The sequence below is a fragment of the Apostichopus japonicus genome, chromosome 18 (assembly GCF_037975245.1).
Source record: "Apostichopus japonicus isolate 1M-3 chromosome 18, ASM3797524v1, whole genome shotgun sequence".
Classification (NCBI taxonomy): domain Eukaryota; kingdom Metazoa; phylum Echinodermata; class Holothuroidea; order Aspidochirotida; family Stichopodidae; genus Apostichopus; species Apostichopus japonicus.
Window position 1 is genome coordinate 6,028,936 of NC_092578.1, and position 20,776 is coordinate 6,049,711.

The 20,776-nt window shown below is 38.5% G+C and overlaps 1 protein-coding gene across 3 annotated transcripts in view; it reads left to right on the forward strand.

Annotated features, from left to right (window-relative positions):
- The first annotated feature begins 194 nt into the window (after positions 1–194).
- LOC139958393 (transformation/transcription domain-associated protein-like) overlaps positions 195–20,776 on the forward strand; it is a 77,748-nt gene continuing 57,166 nt past the window's right edge. For all 3 annotated transcript variants that reach the window (XM_071955444.1, XM_071955446.1, XM_071955445.1), the window contains exons 1-12: positions 195–348; positions 2,222–2,398; positions 3,453–3,502; positions 4,234–4,341; positions 4,790–4,978; positions 5,586–5,642; positions 6,524–6,658; positions 8,711–8,877; positions 9,528–9,621; positions 10,311–10,449; positions 10,721–10,799; positions 19,876–20,080. In XM_071955444.1, the coding sequence (XP_071811545.1) occupies positions 2,299–2,398; positions 3,453–3,502; positions 4,234–4,341; positions 4,790–4,978; positions 5,586–5,642; positions 6,524–6,658; positions 8,711–8,877; positions 9,528–9,621; positions 10,311–10,449; positions 10,721–10,799; positions 19,876–20,080 (1,323 nt within the window). In that variant the 5' untranslated portion in view covers positions 195–348; positions 2,222–2,298. The remainder of the gene's footprint in view (positions 349–2,221; positions 2,399–3,452; positions 3,503–4,233; positions 4,342–4,789; positions 4,979–5,585; positions 5,643–6,523; positions 6,659–8,710; positions 8,878–9,527; positions 9,622–10,310; positions 10,450–10,720; positions 10,800–19,875; positions 20,081–20,776) is intronic.

Consider the following 20,776-nt stretch of genomic DNA (forward strand, 5'->3'; position numbering starts at 1 on the left):
ATACGATTTCAACGTGTTTCGCAATCACGTCCCCTGTCAGCCTGTGTTATGATTGCCCGCACAGCGGCATGTATTATTTGAATTATTTTATTGAATTATTTGAATTGAGCCCTTATAGCACTGTATTAAATATAATACCAATTTTATAATATTTGGAATATTTTAAAACCTCATTTGTATGTAATTATTTGTTAAATATTTTAGTAACCGTGAAAGAGACAGACAAGGCATACCAGTTAGTATACAAGTTCAAATGTGTCGTACTCAGAGACTTAAGGTGGCGCCGATTACCATCAACAACATCCTAAAGTTTTGATGAGATAATACCGTTGCAACGGCAAAGAAAAGGTATTTTGTTAGGAAAAATGTCGTGTGCTTGAATTTATGCTTTACTGGATGACCTTTCTGTAATTGCGTGAGCATGAAATATGTGTAATAGTAGTCTATATTTAACAGTAGATTAACGTTGGGTTAGTTGAGGCCATGGCACCCCAAACATTACAGTAAGGTAGGCTGGTCCCAGGGCCATTCCGCCATAGGCCTAGGTACATACCGCCATACCATTCCGCCATAGGTTTCGATCCTTTCCGCCATGGCGAAAGGCTCGAAACTTATGGCGTAAAGGTACATTTTAGGAATGGATTTTACACAGGAATGTATCCCTGAAACTTTCTTTGATTTCGCGTGGAAGGATAGGTACACCGTCTTCAAATGTGACGGTTTGGTGGATAGTCTGACTTATAGTTAAGAAAAGATTGGGGAATAGATACACAGTCTTTAATGTACATGTTGATTGAATACATAGTTTGCATTGTTAGTTTGTAAGAGTCGATACAGTGTCTTCAAATAAATAATATAGTTGGCTGAATAAATCAAATTACACGTCCTCCTTCAAGTTCATGCTGGAAAGTCAGCAGCACCATTAGCAAAACTCGAAGGACTGCACGTCAACAGCCACATCAGGGGCGATTTGTGCAGTACCACACCAAGACCAAGACCATTTAGGTTGATTGATTATTAAAAAGACTGATTCTGATTGTTGATTTAAATGACCGATTTTGCGGGCCTAGCCTAGGCCAAGGTAGTGTGAAGCGAAGCAATGCTTACCAGTCAAAACGTCCCTTTACTAAAATGTCCTCGTACCAAAACGTCCCCACTTTTGGTCAAATCGTCCCCGTTGGTCAAAACGTCCCGTTGGTCAAAACGTCCCCCTAAGTCAAAACGTCCCTGTCTATCACATTCATTCACAGTTGTGAATATATATTAATTTTAAGTTATAATTTGGCTAAGTTATCTGCATACAAGTTGGATTACAGTCGCTAAATAAATCATGAAGGACTACATCGTTTAATTATATTTGGTATGAAAAAGGTATTCACTATGTTTTTCAGTGAATTGAAGAATTAAGGAAATCAAAAAATATTATACAAGAGGAATTAAAAAAGAATTTGGATGTGTATACTTTAAAAGTAGAATTTTGTCACAGTACGTGCCCCTGTTGATATTTGACATTTTGAAGTATAGGATATATCGTTCGATGGTTTACCTTTAGTTTGGTAACGTTACATGTTTTACTAAAAAATTATACTCAAAAATGTTTCTGCCCTCATAACAGTCAATTCCCACTCCTAAAAACTGTGTTTTCAACCTAAACTATACTTATCCTAACTCTTTGATTTGAACTAATAACATCCACACTTGCATTCCAACTGATTATAAAAGCGGGGACGTTTTGACTCACGGGGACGTTTTCACTGCGGGGACGTTTTGGTAAAAAGCAGGGACGTTTTGGTCTTAAAAAGGCCGGGACGTTTTGGTAAAGGGACGTTTTGACTGGATACCGAAGCAATATAGGCCTACAGGGCACACACAATATTGTGCTCTTTCCGCCATACGAAAGTTCTTAACCACCATCGGAGTAACATGGCGGAATGGCACTTTTTCTATGGTGGAAATAGCACATTCTCTATGGCAGAATGTAATGATGACAAAGACACAGCCCCCAGGTAGGCTAACTAGTTAGACTGCCTAGTTCTAGGTAGGCCTCTCATATGAGTCTTTAGCACCAGTGGTCAACTGAATGAAGTTGTATCAATTAAATAAACTTTAAATAAAATTTAAAAAAACTTGATATTGCTCAGTGGTTAGATGAAGCGAGCCTAGGACCTAGATGTGTGATTTTCCCCACTAACATTCTTTTAATCTTTCAAACTTCATAAAGCTGTGAGTATCAACATGATTTGGTGATATTGAGACTGATTACCATCCAAAGCCTTTGGTCTGTCTACAATTGCCAAGATGCCAGTGCCAGCCTTTCCAGCCACGTCAGTGGCTGATGCAGCAGCCGCTTTGGTCAAGTACAGAAGCAATGCAACTGTCCTTGCAGACCCAAGAAATGGTAAGTTAGATAAACCAACAGCTCTGTCACCAAGGATGAAGGGTTGTATTTAACCTACTGGGGTATGTGATGTCTCAACCATGTTTGATTAGTAATTCCTGATCATGATAACAGAGTCATCTTCTTGTATGAACTAGTGTTTTTTTTGGCTGAGACATTTGGTGAGAAGTCTATGACCATTCGGAATCGGACATTACATAAATTTGTGAACAGAATGATAAATAGTTTGAAAGTTCTTTGATCAAAGATGAAATGGAATGAATTTGTCGATAAATGAGACTTTGTAATGCTTGTTACGTTCAATTTTCCCGGTTCATTGGTTAAGCAGATTTGGAATGTAGCCTAACAATACAAAAACAAACATGTATGGAAATCCTATGTTGACAACAAAAGTTTTATTGTTATCTTATATCATTTTGTTTTGCCTCTGTAATACAAACATCTATCATCCTCAGCATATGTCAGATTTTTTTTTTCAAAAACTAAAATTCTAAAAATTGATTGACCCATTCTGAGATGAGAAAGTGTTTGTTATTGTGCAACATTCTCCTCTTCATCGTCTATTCAGCATGATCATCTTCATGCATCCTTCTCCTTGATCCTTCAGCCCTGTCTCATAGGATTTTGTTTCATTGTTATTAAGCTGTTAATGTAGAATGATGATCTCTAAAGATACCACAGAGCTTGAACCTTCTGAGCCTTGACCTCCTTGTGCCATTTCTGGTACTTGGAGTCGACGAGGGTCAGAAGTCAGCTCGGGCTATGAATGCATTGCTGAAAAGATCTGACTAAAAACAACTTTAACAGCTTGACAAAATGAAATTTTCGACACATAATGACCCTGATAAATGTCTTTGAGCGTGTTCGGAGCAGCTAAAAAGTGAGGAAAGCGGTTCATATATTGACCCAAGCCTTCCAGCAAATAGTTCATTTTACAATCTGTACAAACAAGTGTTATTGAGTGTGTCTAGTGTTACCTCAATGGTTCAGTAATATTAACAAGTTAAATTTCAACATTTGCTCTTGCTTTCTTTTTCCCCCTTTCATTGTACAGCTGATGAAGCGCGACTGAAGGCAGCTCAAGATATAAGTGAAAACTTTGAAGTGAGTTTGATTCATTTTGCATGAGGTCAAGTTGAAATACTAAGAGGTCAACCTAAAAGTTAAATAACTTGCGTGCCTATTGCAAGTTAGATTCGTGTCATTTAAATACGTGTGATCCCTTGGACAGACCAACTAAACATTTAGTACATTTTTGTACTCATTCAATGTTCACCCAATACTGTTAGAACTTACACTCTGCTGTTGATAAGTCATCAACATTGTGTTTAAGCCGCTGACATGGCATTCTGCAATTTTTCTCTATCATTTTACGGTATGGATGAGGTTTATTCCAGAGAGTTGTTTTTTGAATCTGATCTGTGTGACAGGCATGTAATACCAACACTGTGTTGTACCCTATTTGTATGTACAGTTCTGTATCTATAGCAAATAAAGCTCTGAAAGTTCTTCCTGTTTCTTTGAGTAAATTTGCTTAAATTTGATAAATCCAAAATTCTAGTGTCGGTGATGTGGGTGACTTATTTATTCCCATTACATAGTATAGGTTAATAGCCAACTTTGGAATGTAGAAGGTACAGGAAAACTGCTCGTAAATGTGGCCTATTATTTCATGTTGTGCATGTTAAGTAATTAGTTGGGTACGTAGAACCTGTTGTTATTGTTATGGGATTGCTAGCCAAAACTGTATCATACAGAGTACCATTTTATGTTTGGACTGTTTCTTTTTCACACATTTAAGTAAGTAGCCTCTTTGTTGTTTGTTGTTTTTTCAGGTCATAAATTCCAATCATATGGAGACATTTGTGACTCATGCCGTGCCGCTCTTTCTGAAAGTCTTATCGGACGAAAAGCCGCAGTTTATTGCGGAGTCACACTTACAGGTATGCGTAAACACTAACCTTTATTTATAACTTCTGGCACAATTTGGTGATAATCTAACATCATTATTTTCTAAATTTGGAATGTTTTTCTTTTAGTTGTTGGAAAAGTTAGTGTTTCTAGAATATTTTCTGACTTTAAGTGGGTTGTTGTGAATAATGCATGATCCATTTGATTGTCTCTTTCTGTATTCTTGATATATCTTATAGAAAATGTCATACTTGCCAGATATTAGAAACATTTCTTAATTTGGTTCTCCCGTAATTGCATAATTTACTTGGCGTAGAAAATTTGAAACACAAGAATGTAGACCTATGTGAATGTGTCTTTTTGATTATTTTGTACAGGCTATAAATCTTCATTTTAATGAATTTTAATAGAGAAGTGCCTGTCACTGCTTATATGCATGTGTTTTTTTTTCCTTCAATAAAATGTTGTTGTTTTCTTCAGCTTCTACGGAAGTTAATATTAGAATTGCTCCATCGAATGCCCAACAACGAGACCCTCGGTACGAACGTCCAGCCAATCCTGGAGTTGATGTTCCAGCTGATAGAGACAGAAAATGAAGAGAATGTCTTAGTATGTCTCCGAGTGATCATAGAATTACACAAGCAGTACCGACCTCACATGCTTCCGGAGGTAGTATGGTCTGAACAATTTGTTCATGCTTTCATGATTGTACATTTTACGTCTTTTGTGTATCATTATGTGTGGTATTTATATAACTTTGTAATTTATACTGGAATAAAGAAATTGAATTGAAATTGAAAATTTAACGTGCTCATCATCTCTTAATTACCTATTGTATGCAATTCATTGCAATTTACATTTATCATATAGAAGAAAATCGGATAAAAAAATAAAACAAAACAAAAACAAAAAAACACAAGAAAATTCAATAAATTACAGTACAATACAATTTCAATGCAATGCAAATACTTTGATACAAGTTTATCTCATGTGGAGGCTGGATGCAGGAAGACTTTCATAACAGAAAGCAGTGCTGATTCTCATGTTACCAGATCACATTGATAAACACATGACTTTTTTACCTTTGGCCAGACGGTTTGATTATCGGTTGTGTCAAAGTATTCCAAGATAAATGTGTGTGCACCTGTGTGGGCGTGTGTGTGTGTGTGTAATTTTGCACAATAAATGTTTTAGTGGTTTTGTTTCAATAAGAACAGTTATATTAAGATTTTTGTGCTTCCTCAAGATAATTTAATTGTTTCTTCTCTGGTTTTAGATCCTGAAGTTTCTCCAATTTGTGAAGCAGGCTTACAAAGACATTCCTCACAATGTGGTAAGTTAAGATAGCTGTTGTATTGTTAACTGCCTCTAGACTAATCCAGCAGCTATATGGAATTAAGTGGGTGGACTCTAGTGAATGGTTTGTGGAGTGCTTAATGAACAAATTGTTATTTATCAGATAATTTGTTTTAGAGATGTGATAAATTTACCCCCTCTGTTCCCACCCCCCCCCCCTCCTAACCATTGAGTAGTGTCCATTCCGATAAATGGATTGTTATAGTGTACATGGCTGACGCATAGCACCATCCATTGCTTGTCTAAAAAATTGCTTGATCTCTAAAATAAAAAACTTAATGTAAGTATACATGTAAAGTTTGACAGTAAAGATTTCGGGAGATATTTCTGTTTTCTGGAATTTGTTTCAAGTGCAGCTCAACCTTAACTATATATTTCCTTTATTTGGCTTTTAATTACCATATCTACACCTTCTACAGTAGTTTGTTGTTCATTTATGATCTTTGAAAAAAGACTGTGATGTTGATGGCATGTGTGTGTGTGTGTGTGATGCTTTGCTTTGTATGCAACAATGTGAATGATACATTCACAAGGACTTTCTGTTTTAAGTGGAAGTCAAAAGTCATTTGAGGTCAACAGAATTCATTCTCAAACCTTGTAAACTTCAGAATAAAGCTTGGATGAATTTCATGCCTGGTATGTAGATCCAGCTTAGTAGGAAGTCGTCAATGGAAGTCAAAGTTTGAAAGCCTTGTAAACATGATCAGTCCAAAGTAAAGCACTTGATGTGAAGGAGGTGTAAGTTCCTTGCTGTAAATATTGGTCAGTATCTGAAAATCTTATGTGCAGTGTCATAGTCAATTTTCTCGTACAAGATGTGGGGGAGCGTTGCTAACACTGTTGCCTTTCTGGTTGCAGAGGTCATTCCTTCCTGAGGTCCTCGGAGGTATTTCTACTCCTGACCCACTGAATATTCAGCTGTTTGTAGACCGGACAGGATTTGCAAGCCAGACTATCATAACCATCCAACAGCCTGATGGGACGAAAATACAGGTAAATTAGTATCCGGTTATTATTTTTTCCTTTCGATTACAAGTATAATGAATCATAAATTATTTAAGATGAATCATGATTCTTTTTTTGAGGAACCAACGAGGTAATAGTCATATACCCGATAGAACAGTACCATCAGTATTATGATCGAATGCAAACTTGACAACTTTAACTAGCAAATTCACTGGCATAGTCTTTGCACATAAATGGTATTTTAACCCATGGGTTTGTGTCATTTTTATCTCAATACATTACATGTATAGAGATATTGTAACAGTAAGTGGGACTCTCTCTTCTCTTAAAAATTTTTCAGCGTCTTCATATAAAGTTCTTTTTCTCTGGAATTTTCAGAGGAAGCATATATCATATAGGCCAACAAAAGTTACTATTTTTTATTCGAGAATTTTATCTCATTCTATGACTTTTTCACCGATTTATGTCCAAATCGGGCCAATTTGGACCGAAATACAGTTTAAACAACCCATTTTTGCACACGCTCCAAAACTTATGTTTTATGAAAGAGAATAGAATAGAATTGTCTGTCAACAGTGGTATCGTCTAAGATAGGGTCCTATGTATTATATATTTTATTAACATTTTAAACTTTCATTTGTTGTTTACAGGTAGGTATTAATAAGAATTTTACTAGCTGTATATGACATTTTATGGCTTTTATTTGCTTTATTTGATGTTTAAATGATTTTTCTTTCTTAAAACAATACTGAGCTGCCGCCCCTACTTTTAGTAAAAAGGTCCGTTTTTGATGATTAAGCCCCGCCCCCAAGTCTGTTTTGTAGCAGATTGGCTATGACACATGGCAGCTACATGTTAGATATACGAAAATGGCTACCCTCGCGACCAATTGTATCTACTGTAGTTAGGTACGCCAGGTGTAGTGTATTGCATGCTAATTACATATATACAAATTCTGTACTGCTGAATTCTACGTAGTGCATTTAATTTATATTATGCCTTCGTTTTGTAACATCCATTTAAGGATAGTACTGGTGTTCAGGTAGCTTTTCAGAGCAAGGGCCATTATAAGTTTGTTTGATTGCCCTTCATGTATTTTGTATAATTACGTATACACATTCTTGTATTTCTGAAAGCTACTTACTGTAGGCCTAGTGCATTTAAAAAAAATATATATAGGCCTAGGCCCCCTAGGCCTATTAGGCTTCAGTGATAGCCACATTAGCATTGTACTGGTGTTCAGACAGCTTTTCCTAGGAAGGACCAGGGTAAGTTTGTTGATGGGTACGTATAAAAGAGGAGCCGGCCATAGCATCACAACTTTTATAAGACTATAAAAATTGTATAAGGTTATGTTTTATTTATAAGGATATAAGATGTATAAGGTTATAAGAAGTATGTTTAGCTTTCTTTTGAACCTATAATGTTTGACAACAAAATGGAGAGGAACTGAGGTGGCTATTACGGGAGGAGGAGGCCACCCATCACTTGCATATAGAAACTTGTAATCTTCTTTTACATTATTTTTTCCAAGTCATAAATCCATGAAATCTTCATGTAAGAAAAATTGAGATGGAAAAACGTGGGTTGTTTTGATATCTAGAAGTGGACACAGTTTTGATGGTAGTCACCACTACAGTCTACAGTAACATACAGTAGGTCAATAGGCCTAGCTCTCAAGGCAGGCATCAAGAATATGGTCGAGTTGTTCGCCTCTTCTAATTTGGCCGTTGCCATTGACGTCAAACTATATGACCAAAAAGTCCAACAGAGACTGACCCAAGATGAAGGATACCACATAAAAAACAAGTTCTTAAATATTCTATGACATTACTAAACCTTGTAACGTCGTTCTTTCGACTAACAGGCAATGAGCGCTAAAGGCAAGACTAGCAGGATAAAGTGTAACCTGCAGAGACTATTCGTGGCCAAGTAGCAAAAATGCAAGTTATATATTTGTTGTACCATGATTGATATTGATAACTGTAGAGACAGAGCAAAGATTTGAAATTAGGAATCAAAATTAAAACTTCCAGTATTGAGATACTGCATCATTGATGCTCTTGTCTTTTTTTGTAGCAAACCATCCTTCCTAAAGGTACCAATTCCCTCAAGGTCCTCGCAGAGTATCCTATCATGGTGGTCCTCATGTACCAGCTCTATAAACAGAATGTCCACGGCATCATCGCTGAGTTCATCCCACTGATCATGTCAACGATTGTCCTTCAGATCAACCAGCCGTCTCGGTGAGTCCTCCTTCCTCGCAAAACTTTAGAACCTGTTCATAGAATTTTGTGTGTTGGAAGAGGGTGTTGTCAGGAGGGGGGTGGGGGAGGTTGGGGGAGGGAGATGGACTGGTGTCCAGGAGCTGTTTAAGGGTAAAACTGTCATGAGTATGGAAAACAATGAGAACAGAACGTAAATGTTTTGATACTATATATAACAGACAGCATTCCGATTGTGGTTCCCCCTGGATAAAAACAACGATTTTTACATTGGTCATTCATCATTAAAGGGTTGAATTGGAAAGATCATTTTTTCGGGTTCTAATTCAGTTTTCTAAAAATATATTAGAACAATTAAAATGGCTTTTATGTAAAATACAGGCAGGTGCTGACAAGATTTTATGAAAAGCAGTTAAGGCATTGGGCTGCAGTACTTACGATCTGGTGTTGCAAATAAGTTATTATGTTTCTTTGTCTAAAAAAAAACCATGTTGTCACCAGACTAGCCATAACTTTTCAAAAGGAGGAGACGTGAAAAGTAAAGTAACAACTAAAACCAGATATATCTTTAAAAAAAATTCATTAACATAATATTTCGCAACAAATATGTAGGCAAAGACAACAGCTTTATATACCATCATTCAACTTCATGTTTTTCTTGTCTCCTTCAGCCCTTCACCAAACTTCAAGGAAATGTACGTTGACTTTGTGACGGCACAGATCAAGACTCTCTCTTTCCTGGCTTACATCATCAAAATCTACCAGGTAAACTGATTGGTTCTATAATCAGAAAGGTTCATATTGTAATCACATTTTGCCCTTGATAACACCTAATTATATCGTGCCAAAGTAGACAGCTATATCTTTTGTGGAAGTGTGACTGGTTAATTAGGTTAATTAGTCAAGCTTTTATGTGTAATGTGTGACCTTATCGCAACATATCAACAATATTGGTAAAGAAAAGTTTATTTTTTTCTTCGGTCATCAGAAAGGTTCATATTGTAATCACACTTTGCCCTTATAGCTAAAACCTATTCATTGTGTGCCAAAGTAGGCTAGTTTACCTCTTTTGTAGAGGTGTGGCCGGTTAATTAGTCAAGCTTTTATGTGTAATGTGTGACCTAAATGCAACATACCAGCAATATAGGTAAATATAAGTTTGTTTTCTTCTTCTATGTAAGTGCGTTGTTTTGTTTTTAAGGCAACTGAATCACTAAAGAATTCACACATCTGGCATGATAATTTATGCAATAAACTATCAAAACAGTTTCTGTCCATGGCAAGTATATCTGATGGCAAGTGAAGTTACTGTGAAACTACAATCAGCTTCTTTTTAAGTTCAGAACTTTGCTCCCTTAATGAATGAAATTTCATATTTTCATGTTATCTTGTAATTTTGTGTCAAAAATTCAGACTACAAGTTAACAGATACTCTGCCTCTATTTTTGTTCCAGGAAATGGTCAACTCTTACGCTACACAAATGGTGAAAGGCATCCTGGGATTGTTTCAGAACTGCCCGAGTGAAGTCACCCTCTTACGTAAAGACCTCCTCATCGCGACGAGACACATACTCGCAACTGATCTCAGAACGAGTGAGTCCACATATTGCCGACTTCAGTTTTGTTCTTACGTAGTTTTTTCGTAATTGGCTTAAGACTACAGCGGTTATCACTGTTGAAGCTTCACATAAATTTATGAATTTATGCCATTAATTACTTTGGCATTTTAAATAACTTGTGTTTTCATTCCTTTCTTTTTGGAGGTATACATTGGAAGTAATAGAAAGGGTAGTGAATATATTTGTGGAAGTTGTAATATTCCATGTCAATGTTAAAACGATTTCCCTCTCTCCCCGTAACGCAGAGTTTGTACCAAGCATCGATAAATTTTTCGACGAGAATGTTCTGGTGGGCAAAGGTTGGACAAGCAAGGAATCCCTGAGGTGAGTAGTGAAAGACATGTATTAGTCAGAATTGGATGTATCTCCTCTGATTGAAACAAAAGTCTACAAACAGCAAAACAAATCATGAATATGGACTTCAAGAATATTATCTACTAGTGCATAGATAATTAATTTTGACAAATAATTGGAAATTAATTGCAGTTGAATCCCTGCTGTAAAGATACAGTTAAAATATGACTTGGGCAATATCTTGGTGCAAGTGGAAAACTTATTGTTTGTCTGAAGGTATTAACATAGTAAGATATCTCAAGAAAAAGAGGGAGATGGGGTGGGAGGGGGGGGAAGGGAGGCATGATGACAGGGGTACTGAATATTGTTTAAATGGCACTGTTTAACTATAATATGGGCAATATCTTTGGATATTAATGTGACCAAGCAGGGGGGTGGGGTAAATGATAACACAACAAGTTTTCTTCTTCGTCTCTATCATTTAATACTATCCTGGTGTTAACCGAACTGAAACCTTTAAACAAATAGAAAGAAAGAACAATACATAAAAACAAGCTCACTTAACAAGATAAAACAGAGCTTTTAACAAAATGACTCCTATTTACAATGCTATGAATCAACACATATAAGTACAGCAAATCTTATAAAGATCCTGGCAGTGATGATTACATACAGTCTGACTTTATTAAACAGCTGATGGTATAAAGGCAGTTGTACGTAGGAAAACATGTGAACGGGTATCCGCAAATGAGGCTTCCCTCCTTACTTCCAATATGCATGAGTTTTAATACGTTCCCTTTAAAAGATTCCACAAATGGTGGTAATACCCCTTTAAATACTGAACAATTAATAAACATGGTGTTTCCTGACTCTATGCTGCTTACATTTTCATCTATTAAGTAATGTTGAAAACTGGGGTGTCCCTTTAAATAATCAACAACTCTATGACGTCAATTCTCATGGCATCTGAACATTAAATACAGTACGACTTCAAACAATTCTTTAGGATCCTAAATAAGGAATAAAGCATGCTACCTAAAGGACCATTTCGCAATCAAAAACCCTAATGTTCACCATGCCATCAGGCCATAAATGGATAAACTAAATGAAGCACTTGAGATAAGTCTGACCCCAAAGTATATCACTCTATGCCTGTATATACAGCACCCATAGGAAAACCAATAACACCATGAATAATAAACAACCATGCTTCAATCTAAAAAGAGTCTAGATACATGAACAAACAATGAAATTACATACTCGATGCCCAAAGATACCCTGACATGGTTCTCAACGCACATACCAATTACCGGAGGTTAATGCATACAAAGCATTCCCCTCATGCTTAGACCTAACTATATATGAAAACAATGGTATATGTACAATGTGACTTGTTAGTCAAGAACAATAAAATAACAGTAACTTACCCCTCTCCAAAGCACAACCAATTCTCTCTTTACAAAGTCATCACAGCACTGGTATACTCTTTATTTGCTATAAAACAATACTACTGCCAGTAACCATTGGCAAAAGCCATGAATCTTGAGGATTGAATGGATTTCATATGTTGATTTTAGTTTCTTTTGTTTAGTTAGGATGAGATAGTCATAAGGCTAAAAAGAGGGCTCACTTCATAAATTGCAAATAGAAAAGAGGTAGTTAAGAAATATGCTATATGCAGGTACCTCAAGTACCTATGTCACACACTCCCCTGCTTTATGAGTGGCGTCTCGACACGTTATACCTTGTAAAGGAGAATGGTCAAGCTCTGAAGGGCAAGTCACTGCCTACAAAACGAAAAAACAAAACAACATGTAATTCATGCAAAATTGATCGGCATCAATTCGGCAACAAATGTGAATCAATATGATCACTTAAAAACAATGTCTGAACCAAAAACAAATAATACAAAGAAAAGATTCATGAGCACAAATGAGCACAAGTACAAAACCCTAAAACACACTTTTTACACTTGAAAACTCAGGCAGACTGATAGGACTAGAAATTTACCTAATGATGAAGATTTTTACTCATCATTTGAGCCAGTAAAAGTTGGGTTTGGCTCAGAGTTGCAAGAATTTGGGGGTTGAGAGGTGATGTGGCAACCAGTTCAGTTTGTACAACAGGCTGTGGCAAATGAAAGGGGTTGTGATGTTTTCCAGCTGTAGAACGGCGAGACCTCCTAATGGTTATATCCTCATCCTCGTCAGGAGAGTTGTCCTCCTCACTAGAACTTACCTTATCTGCTGGCTCCCCAGCTTTTACAGGATCACTCTCTTGACTTACCTTTCCATGTTCACCTAACTGCTGAGAACCTGAGTTTTCATCAGGCGATGTTTCATCCTGAAAACTATGTCCTGTATGCGAACCATACCACTCTCTTGCATCTAAAATTTCATCTCTATGAAGAGTTTTTCGCACATTATCATCATTTAGTGACCTTACCTCATAGACATTTTGTCCTTTGTCCTGTACGACTTTGTAGATTTGGGATGACCAAGCATCTTGGATTTTCGATCTTCCTTTCTGTCCCCGATTTCTAACATGCACTAGAGTATTCACAGGCAATGAAGCATTGCTAGCTTCTGGACCTAAGCGTCGATTTCTTGTTGCTATCTTTTTCTCCGAATTCTTCAAAGCAAGCTTAAACGCCTCCTCTAACCTCTTTTGATGGTCTGCCAGCCAGACATCTACTGTTTCATCATCCGGTCCATTTTCCAATTCTTGCCTAGTCCCTAAAATACAGTCTATGGGTAACCTTGGCTCCCGTCCAAAGAAGAGATAGTGCGGTGTGTAACCAGTGGAGCTATGAGGGGTGCTGTTGTAAGCAAATGTTACTTCTGGGAGAAACTGTGGCCATTTTCGTTTCTGAGATACAGGCAAAGTTCGCAATCTGTCATGAAGTGTCCGATTGTACCTTTCGCATTGTCCATTCCCTTGGGGATGGTAGGGAGTAGTTCGGCTTTTGGTTACACCATATAAGTCACATAATGACTGGACTATCTCACTCTCAAAGTTTCTACCCTGATCGCTGTGGATCCGTTGCGGGACTCCATATTTCAAGAACCACTCCTTTACTAAGGTTTTAGCAACAGTGTTTGCTCGTTGGTCCTTTGTTGGCACTGCTTGTGTGAATTTTGTAAAAACGTCTGTCATTACAAGGACATTCTCTAGGTTGTTTGTACCGGGTTCTAAAAGTGTATAATCAATGGCTAGCACTTCCAGTGGAGCTCTAGCTGACAGAGTACCCATCGTGGTCCTAACCTTCTTGCCAAGTTTGGAAACTTTACATCTCTTGCAGGTCTTACAATACGTCTCAACATCTTGCAGAAGTGTGGGCCAATAACAACGAGATCTTACAAGTGCCACTGTCCGTTCAACACCTTGATGACCAACATCATCATGCAGACATCTTAAGACCTGATCTTTGAGAGCACTGGGAAGCAGAATTTGTATACATGCCTTACCTTTGAGTGTGATCTTTCGATACAGTACTCCATCCTTCTCTTCCAAACGATCCCAAGACTTAAGCAGTTTTCTTACCTGTTTGTTTTCTGCCATCAATTCCTTTGATGTGGGTGGACGACCCAGGTCCCAGTACATACGGATTCGTTGTAGGTGTTCATCTATGGATTGGAGTTGTTGTAACTCAGATGGTTGGTACGACGGAAATGACGAGGTACTTTCACCAGGCTGCTTTGATCTGACCCGCACCTCTTGCAACCAGACATCTGCAGTCATTGCCTCAATCTGTGATCCAAGTTTAGAAGGCAGTTTTGTTGAGTTACTAAGACTTTCTTCACTTACCTCGAGTAACTTACCTTCCTGTGCAGACACAGTCTCAATGTTTTCAGTGTTATCACTACAGCCCATCCTGGAAGCTTCCTCAATAATACCAATCTCTGGTAAACTGGGATTTTGTGGGGCAGGGTGGCGACTTAAGGCGTCTGCATTCTGATTGACACGTCCCGGTCGGTATTTGACCTTGAAGTGGAATGGGGCTAAGTCTGCCATCCAGCGGGTTTCAGTGGCTCCTAGTTTCACGGACGTGTGCAAGTAGCTCAGCGGATTGTTATCGGTAAACACTTCGAATTCAGCTCCAATAAGAAGGTCCCTAAACTTTTCAGTAATGGCCCACTTTAGTGCTAGCAACTCCAACTTTAGGCTGCTGTAGTTTTGCATATTCTTTTCGTGGCGCTTCAATGACCGGCTGGCATAAGCAATAACTATCTTTGAATCATCCTGCACCTGGGAAAGAACAGCTCCTAACCCTTTCAGGCTGGCATCTGTCTCTAATATGAAAGGCACACTGAAGTCTGGGTACCCAAGCACGGGAGCCGTAGTCAGCTTTTCCTTCAGATTGAGAAATGCTTCTGTCTGCTCTTTGCCCCAATTAAAAGATACACTTGTAGGACGGGCATTCTTCTTTCCTTTCTTACCTGGTCCACTTTCTCCGAGCATGGCATGTAATGGGGCCGCGATGATGGCAAACCCCTGAATAAATCTACGATAGTAACCGGCTAACCCAAGGAAGCCTCGTAGTTCCTTTTCAGTCTTTGGAATTGGCCACTCTTGCACTGCACTCACCTTGTCTGGGTCTGGATGAATGCCATCAGAGGAGACTTCATGACCAAGATATTTCACCTTTTTCATAAACAGCTGACACTTGGATGGCTTCACCTTCAGGTTGAACTTCTGTAGCCGCTGTAACACCATCTCCAACCTGTCCAGAGTTTCTTGAAAAGTTGTTCCAAAAATCAGTATGTCGTCAAGGTAAATCAATAGAGATTGAAAATTTTCATCTCCAAAGACATGGTCCATGAGGCGCATAAAGGTGGCTGGGGCATTGCATAGCCCAAAAGGCATGCGTAGGTATTCGTACAACCCTCCAGTTCCAGATCGAAATGCCGTCTTCTCCACATCGCTCTCATGCATTTGCACTTGATGGTACCCATGGGCCAAGTCAAGGGTACAAAAGTACTTGGCCCCTCCTATTGCATCTAGTGCCTCTTCGAATCTAGGAAGTGGATATGCATCTTTCCTTGTTTTATTATTGAGTGCCCGATAATCAACGCACAGTCTCATACCACCATCTTTTTTTCTTACCACCACTACCGGAGAAGCATAAGGACTGGAGGACTCTCTAATAATACCTTGGGATAAAAGGGTGTTAATGTGATCCCTTACCTCTTTCCATTGTTGCGGTGGTAAGCGTCGGTGAGGCACCTTTATTGGTGTATCATCTGTGAGTGGTATTCTGTGAGTGACTACTGAACAATGACCAATGTCATTATCCCCTTTACTGACAACATTACTATACTTCTCCAACAACTTACCTACTGCTTCATGCTCTTCCGCATCAAGTTCACTGCCAACTTCAATATCTTTAGTAATACTCACACAAGCCTCCTCTAATGTTACCATCAGCCTGCTGTCCTCCTCTAATCCAGCCATCACTTCAACATGACCTGTGAGTAGATCTGCAATTGGGGTGCGGGGCTGTAAATAACTATCTTGTAAACCGAAATTACAAAGCTGAACAGTTATTATACCTGAATTAGTAACATTGACAAACCCATCAATCAGCCTGAGTCCATTAGGTAAAACATGTGCTTCTGTATGTTCCACCAGTGCTTCATATGTGTGAGAACCCTCTGCCGGCTTAACAGTACAGTCTACTTTACACACAGTCCTTGCTGGGACAAGAATAACCTTCTCACCACTAATCCTGACTTTGCCTATTTTATGGTTAGCATCACAAACACGAGTTTCTTCATACATCCCTAATACATGTGCCCACGTCAGTTTCTGACTATCAGAAGCCAACTTTGACATATAACCTGACCCCAATTGGTCTCTAAGCATACCTCTCAAACTACTGAACGTATTAGAACCAAGGACACCTGGAACCTGTTGCTTACGACCTTCCATGGGAGTTCCCACTGGATCCCGAACTACTAGAAAAGCTCCCCTGAACTCTAACCCCATAACACATATCGGAAGTTCAACACAACCAACATAAGGAATCTCTTTTCCTTGAGCCCCTGAAACTGTAATAATTGATGAGATATCTATCAACGGTTCATGTGCAAAGTTATTTCTAAAACAAGATTCAGTGATAGTAGACACTTGAGCCCCTGTGTCAAGCAAGCACCTAATCACCCTATGTCCTATCTCTACAGATGCTTCTGGACAGTCGCCTATCACCCTGCTCAATAGTGAGCCATCCTTGACTAACTCTTCACCTGCCATGTGACTCTCCAAGGCAGGTGTCACTAGTTTAAATGATGTTGTTGTTGGCTGTTATGTGGTGCTGTCTGTCGTAGTCTACGAGGGCATTCCCTCTTGAAATGACCAAGTTCATTGCACTGGAAGCACCGTCTTGGCCCTCTATCCATTCTTGACGAGAGTTGGCTCTGTGCTTGCACTGCCTTAATTAGCTCCTCGATCTGCTTTTGTTGAGCCATGATTTGAGCACTCTGTCTCTCCACTACTTCAGCCAGAGGTTTTTCTGCTTTAGCTTCCTCCACAGCCCCATATCTTGTCGTCTTACTAACTTTTGTCTTTCCAAACCATTCAAGAGCCTGGTCCCTCGTCTCGAAGAAGTCCAAATCTGACCTTTCTAGGTTAAGGCGTCGCAGTTACCTCTTAAGCCCTTCATCCCTTGTGGCTTCAGCAAGTCTCCCTTTTAGGTTAGCCTCCCTACCGGGTTGGAATGACGGATCTTTCAACACGATTCGATCATATAGATCCACCAACTCCAGAGAGCACGTCACCAAATCCTCATCTTCTTTTTGCTTGTAGGAGAAGAAACGCTGTTGCAGCTGGGCAATACTTTCCCCTTCTCCAAACACCTTCGACAAAATACTGAAAATGACCTCTGGATTCTCCAGTGCAGCATCTCCACGGCCTGCGATCTCTCTCCTGGCCTTCCCCCCAAGATGATCTACGATGTAGTTCGCCTGCTCCTTTTTTGTTAACCGCCTAGCAGCTATCTGCCCTTTTATGTCTCTTATCCACTCTTCAATTCTGGGGTCTGTAGGGCGTTGAGGTTTCTCGCGAAACCTTTCAATCCTTCGGTCAGCTGATACGTACACCGTACGTTGATCAGGGGACGCAGCACCATCTCCACTAGTTGTACCGTCCGGTTGAGTAGCTTTCTTCTTTAAAGCATCCACCTCGGCTGCAGCCTTCAAGGATTTTGTCTGTTCCCTCACTAAGGCGTCCTTTAATGCAACCAGTTCCAGTTTTAGCTGATCTACCTCTGACATCTTGTCAGCTATACAGTATACCGTTGGTCCAACTAAATCAGCAATACAGTACAGTCTTTACAGAAAATGGATCCGATCCTACCTTGTCTACTGCAACCTTTCCGAACATGCCATCTTGAAGAGGGGTTCAGTTCTGCACACCGGAATCCTGCCGACTACGCCAAATGTGACCAAGCAGGGGGGTGGGGTAAATGATAACACAACAAGTTTTCTTCTTCGTCTCTATCATTTAATACTATCCTGGTGTTAACCGAACTGAAACCTTTAAACAAATAGAAAGAAAGAACAATACATAAAAACAAGCTCACTTAACAAGATAAAACAGAGCTTTTAACAAAATGACTCCTATTTACAATGCTATGAATCAACACATATAAGTACAGCAAATCTTATAAAGATCCTGGCAGTGATGATTACATACAGTCTGACTTTATTAAACAGCTGATGGTATAAAGGCAGTTGTACGTAGGAAAACATGTGAACGGGTATCCGCAAATGAGGCTTCCCTCCTTACTTCCAATATGCATGAGTTTTAATACGTTCCCTTTAAAAGATTCCACAAATGGTGGTAATACCCCTTTAAATACTGAACAATTAATAAACATGGTGTTTCCTGACTCTATGCTGCTTACATTTTCATCTATTAAGTAATGTTGAAAACTGGGGTGTCCCTTTAAATAATCAACAACTCTATGACGTCAATTCTCATAGCATCTGAACATTAAATACAGTACGACTTCAAACAATTCTTTAGGATCCTAAATAAGGAATAAAGCATGCTACCTAAAGGACCATTTCGCAATCAAAAACCCTAATGTTCACCATGCCATCAGGCCATAAATGGATAAACTAAATGAAGCACTTGAGATAAGTCTGACCCCAAAGTATATCACTCTATGCCTGTATATACAGCACCCATAGGAAAACCAATAACACCATGAATAATAAACAACCATGCTTCAATCTAAAAAGAGTCTAGATACATGAACAAACAATGAAATTACATACTCAATGCCCAAAGATACCCTGACATGGTTCTCAACGCACATACCAATTACCGGAGGTTAATGCATACAAAGCATTCCCCTCATGCTTAGACCTAACTATATGAAAACAATGGTATATGTACAATGTGACTTGTTAGTCAAGAACAATAAAATAACAGTAACTTACCCCTCTCCAAAGCACAACCAATTCTCTCTTTACAAAGTCATCACAGCACTGGTATACTCTTTATTTGCTATAAAACAATACTACTGCCAGTAACCATTGGCAAAAGCCATGAATCTTGAGGATTGAATGGATTTCATATGTTGATTTTAGTTTCTTTTGTTTAGTTAGGATGAGATAGTCATAAGGCTAAAAAGAGGGCTCACTTCATAAATTGCAAATAGAAAAGAGGTGGTTAAGAAATATGCTATATGCAGGTACCTCAAGTACCTATGTCACATTAAGTAGTCCATCTTATGCAAGTAGAAAAGTTATTGTTTGTTTATAAAGTATTATCTTGGTAAGATATCTAAACACATTGCCAACAGGTTGAATTTGGGGGACGAGGATGGGATGGGGTGTGGGGGAAGGGGATGGGTTGAAATGGGTACTGCAATGCAAAAGGAAGAAACAAGTGATTGCTCTATTGTAAATTATATTACCATGCTCTTTTTAATGAAGTAACAATATGGGGCTTGTAAGCTCTCTGGGGATTTCTGCATTTGATGATAATATATCTCAAATAATTATTTCAGATTCTGTTACAGTAACTCAAAGATTTGTATTTCTTGTATTGGATGGCTTGTGATCCCTTATTCCCTTATTTCACCTGATATCACTCATAGGCCAATAGCCTACAGTACACTGGCCGACCTGGTCCATCACGTACGTCAGCACTTACCCGTACAGCACCTGTCCATGGCCGTTCAGCTCTTCTCCAAGAACGTACACGACGAGTCGCTGCCCTGTAACATACAGACGATGTCCTGTAAGCTTCTCCTTAACCTGGTTGAGTGTATCATGCAGAAGAGTGATCAAGATGGAGCTAATGTGAGTATCTTTGTGAGGTGTTACCAAGACACAGATTTAAACCCCCCTCCCCCTCGCCCCACCTCAACTCCTCCTCAAATTTTGCTCTCATCCGTTTTGGTACGAAATATATATTTATGACTTGAATTTTGTGGGGACCTCTTTTTTTTTCTTAGCTGATTAGTTGATCTAATATTGTGCTATGCCAAAAATTTTTATTTGTTATTAACTTCAGGAAAAAAAGCAAAAAACAACAAACATAAAAGTGATGCAATTAATCATATATTAACAGGTTGCCTTGGTAATGATTTCTCCTAAACACTTAATTATGGTTATGTGTTTTCCCTTGGATAGTCCCAAAGCTTGCAACTTCTCAAGTACTGCAAATTACAATCGGTTGAAAAGAACTAAATATATATTTCTGTTATTGCTACATACACAAATTGATGACTATCTAGTCTGTACAAAGTGTTGCTCATTATGTTTGGTTTAACCATCTTCAAGTCATTTTCAAATGTCCTTGTTGCACATTCTGTTGTGTTTTAATACTTACTTGATATAAGTGAGATAAATTGAGATCATTATTGGCAGACTCAGGAAATAATTTTGTCCAGTATGGCATCACAAAATACTATCCAAAATGGTTAAGTTACTATACAATGGTATACATGTATAGTAGTTTTCTACACAGGAACTATAGTACTCAATGAGAGAAAA